Consider the following 3,930-nt stretch of genomic DNA (forward strand, 5'->3'; position numbering starts at 1 on the left):
AAGTTTTACATCAGGCAAAAGTGTGAATTATAGTCACAAACAAAAAACTGAAGTGGGTGCAAAATTTGTATGTGGTTTTGATCTGCATTGCAAACAAATGCAGCCTAAAGAAACTTGATGGAATCAGTGTTTTATTCCCTTAGTCCCTTGTTCATTTCAATAGTGAAAATATGGGAGTTTCATAAAAGTAAGGAGAGGGAATTTCAAGCTATACAGGCAATAAGACAGAGGAAAAACATCATTACTATTTAACAGTGAGGATCTTTGTATTCAATTTTTCACTCCCTAATGTTGTTTTATTATTTCTGATACAAGCACTAATTATACAAGACTTTAGTTTAAACATCTCAAGCAAAACACCCACCAAAGAAGAAAAAAAGAATAAAATAGAAAAAGAAATATAAGACTAAAGATAGAAAAATCACACAAATTCACTTGAATGGCTTCCTTCCAACTCCAACAGGCAAAGATATGGTGGAATCCACACTCAGATTACCTATTGAAGGGGTAGACTTATGCTTCCCTGATATCTTTTGAGACATGGAATCCTTGTTTGAGAACAGAAAGCCCTTGTTCCACCTCAGAGATCCAATGCTTCGGGTTAAAGGAAAAGATAGTTGTCTCTTTGCTTCAAGACTTGGAGTTGGTAACCCTTTTTTGAGATTGCTAAGAGTTCTCACTTTTGCTTTAGCAGAAATTGTTGGTGCCATGTAATTGGGCATGGAAAATGGCGGGCAGCTTGTGAGGCTCTCATCATCTCTCAATGTATAAACTTCAGCTGCACTTGTTCTTTGCTTTGGATGCTTCACTGGGGTGGAGCTACTCGTTTGTAGCGCTCGGCTTGATAGAGTTGGTCTAAGTTTCGTTCTTGTGGGCATGGATGATTTTGAAGATCTTGGTGTAAGGGCCTCAAGGTTCTCAAAGCCAAACATTCCTTGCTTGTAGTTACTTGATTGTGGTTGCGGACTGTGCTCCGAAATGCGCTTGGATGGTGTTAGACCATTCTTTGCAGGAATTGTTTGGCTTTCAAAGAATTGATATCCTGGAAGTTGTCGTTCCATCCAGTTCCACCACCAGGGGAGTCCTCCTGATCTGATATCCATAAGGGCTGCATGAGCTGATTTAAGAGGGACCTTCCATAACTGGTTGAAAGCAAAACAGGCATATTAAACTCCATAAGTCCACAAGTCCTTAAGCAGTTTTAGAGACTAGAACAAGGTTGCGAACTTCGATAATGTAAAACCAGTGTTGACACACTATAACCTAAAGTTTCATCTAGGCATCTTAGTCTCCCTGCTACCATGAATTCATTCATGGTAAAACCAGTGTTGACAAACCTGAACCTGAACCTGATTTTTTTGTTAGGTAAGACCTGAACCTGAATGGGTGGTTGAAGTAGTAAGAAATGATTTGATATGGCCCATCACAATAGAACAATTGCACTTCAATTTTGGATTTTATCCAAAAGCTATGACTTTGATAGCAGAGAAGCAGAACTGGAGCTGAACAAGTCATCTCAAAATAACAGAGATCTCATCTGTTAAGATCCAGGTTATATACTATGATAATATTCTCTTATTCCTTTAAAGTGAGACATTTTATTAAGGCAGAAAGAACAAATAGGTAGGGACCAGGGGCCTATATCCCCTAATATTTCAGATCAGGTCACAAGGAAACTGTGAAGGCACTAGTAGGAAGTTCACTTTGGCTGTTTTGGGAATCTCTACATGACACCTTAGCTAATTCAGGCCCTCATTTATCTTTTCAGCTAAAAAATATTTGAATATAAATGCCTTTTTGCCTTCATTATGAAATGTTAATCACAGCAGTTTCTTAAAACAACCAAAACAACAAAAAAATTTCTAATAGCATGGCTATATCCATTCAAATCTGTGTACATCCTCTCATGTACATCTCTTTTTCTATTTGCTGAAATAATTTCTTTAAAAGAAAGCTTACATGCTAATTATGGATTAAAACAGGAACATTTAGCCAGTTGTACATTTGGGTCACTGCAGTGAAGGAACTAAACAGTAAGAGTTTCACTAAAAATCCTAACCAAGTGGAAGATTTAATGGTCTTGAGGAAGAATACCACCCTAACAAAACCATCTGATACATAAAAACATGCTTCACCACCAAATGCATTTTGACATATCTCACCACCACTCCATGACCCAATGAAGAATCCACCATGCCCAAACCAATAGCTTATGTATCCCATTCACCCATCTATTCTAGGCACATCCACGTCATCCTCTTCATCCTCTCTTCATCAGAGCTAATTGTAATGGGTATTGTGCATCCCCTAAACTTTCCATTGATGCACCCCGTTAACCACCCAGCCCTCGCCATGCCTAAGTTACAAGTTTTATGGAACTTATTAACCTAACTTTTACTATTTTAGTTTACCAAGTACTAACTTGTATCCTGCTCAAACATTGGAATCTAGTATATAAAATAAAGTAGCTTCTCATCTACGGTAATTAGGCTAGATGAATATGAGTATTGGGTAAAACACATGGCCATGGGTTTCCTGTTTCTAATTCTGTCACAAGCTCCCTCAAAGAATATAAAATCAAATGTAACAATGAAACTTAAATGAGTGCTTCAAGGTTCATTTATTTGCCAAATGGTCCAGTCTTAAGATGTTAATAACAACAATGCCTTCAACTTCAGTTAAATCCAAGTACTACCTATATAGATTTATGATTATTGCAGGTCTTATACGGGCCATTCATTGATATATATTGAAGGGATGAGAGATCCATCATATGGATGGCCGAACCATGCAAGAAGGTTGAGTGAAATTTCAAAATTTTCTCTCCCATGTGGAAATCGCATTCCCTATTTTAGAAAACAGTATTTTCAAGTATCAATCATGAAACCAAATTGGACTATATCTGAAACCAAAAGGGAGTAGAGGGATATACCTGATATAGAGTAATAGTAAACCCCCAATGAAGGTGTTCACGCCCAAGGAGAAAAACCAAAGATTGCTTCCACCTAAGATGACAAAGTGTGAGTTGAAACAGAATCAGCAGGACGATTCTTCAACAAGAACTGAATTCTTCAGCAAGAATATGACAAATGGCTGATGAACGCGACTTTAGATTGCCTCTTCAAACAAAAGGCAATATCAAGAACTGTTCTTGATCACTCCCACTGGTAGAAATCGAGCTGGGTAGGGCGGCAAGAACAGGAACAAGAGCAAAAGACAAAAGCAGTCGAACTGTATACTATCTTATCTCTTGATTCAATAGACTATCTGTTGTGTTTTTGTGGGTTCGCCATGCTCTCCTATTTATAGCCTTAAAGAAAGGTTTTTCTAACCCTATTAGGAGCTTCCTAATTCAAATCTTTTATTTGGATTTGGACTCTCTTTAAGAAATAAGGATAATCCCTTATCTTATTTGTAGATCAAGTTCAACCTTCCTAATCAAATTAAGAGTTTCCTTATTCAAATCTTTATTTGGATCTGGACTCTTTGAGTGGATAGGGATAATCCCTTATCATATTTATTGATCCAAATCCTAGAACCGTCCTTATTTAATTAATCTATTAAGCTAATTCAAATTGGGATTTAGGCCCATTAAGTCTATGTGCTTACTTAACCTCTTAACCTACTGCCCAATTGGCTATCTTTGTATGGCGTGGGACCCAAACATTAATCTACACATCAGCCACATGGGTTCAGCTTAGCCTTTGTTACAAGGCATGGCCAAATTCACTGTAGGAGACAGTGAACCCCTGAGTCCATCACCATGGGCTCTTAATGGGCTCAACATTTACACCAAATGGTTCTTGGGTCAATCCACCTTATAAAAACCTAAGGATTATGGGCAGATGCAAGGTTAGGCCATCAGGTATTACCCTCAATGGTCTTACACTTAACCTCTCTGCCCATAATGATCAAACACTGCCCGACAAA

At 37.9% G+C, this 3,930-nt stretch overlaps 1 protein-coding gene across 1 annotated transcript; it reads right to left on the bottom strand.

Moving 5' to 3' along the window:
* Positions 1–431: 431 nt before the first annotated feature.
* Positions 432–1,315, bottom strand: LOC148874516 (protein IQ-DOMAIN 13-like). Its single transcript, XM_088961737.1, has 2 exons — positions 1,244–1,315; positions 432–1,142 (listed from the first exon to the last, which is right to left on the bottom strand). The coding sequence occupies exons 1-2, from the start codon at positions 1,313–1,315 to the stop codon at positions 432–434; spliced, it is 783 nt and encodes a 260-aa protein (XP_088817863.1).
* Positions 1,316–3,930: the final 2,615 nt, after the last annotated feature.

Source organism: Nelumbo lutea, chromosome 1, assembly GCF_056320005.1.
Source record: "Nelumbo lutea isolate HS-2025 chromosome 1, American lotus-T2T, whole genome shotgun sequence".
NCBI classification, from domain to species: domain Eukaryota; kingdom Viridiplantae; phylum Streptophyta; class Magnoliopsida; order Proteales; family Nelumbonaceae; genus Nelumbo; species Nelumbo lutea.

Coding starts and splice junctions, on each gene's coding strand:
- LOC148874516 (XM_088961737.1), bottom strand. CDS start 1,315: ATGAATGAATTCATGGTAGCAGGGAGACTAAGATGCCTAGATGAAACT. Junction 1,143..1,243: donor GTTATAGTGTGTCAACACTG/GTTTTACATTAT, acceptor GCTTTCAACCAG/TTATGGAAGGTCCCTCTTAA.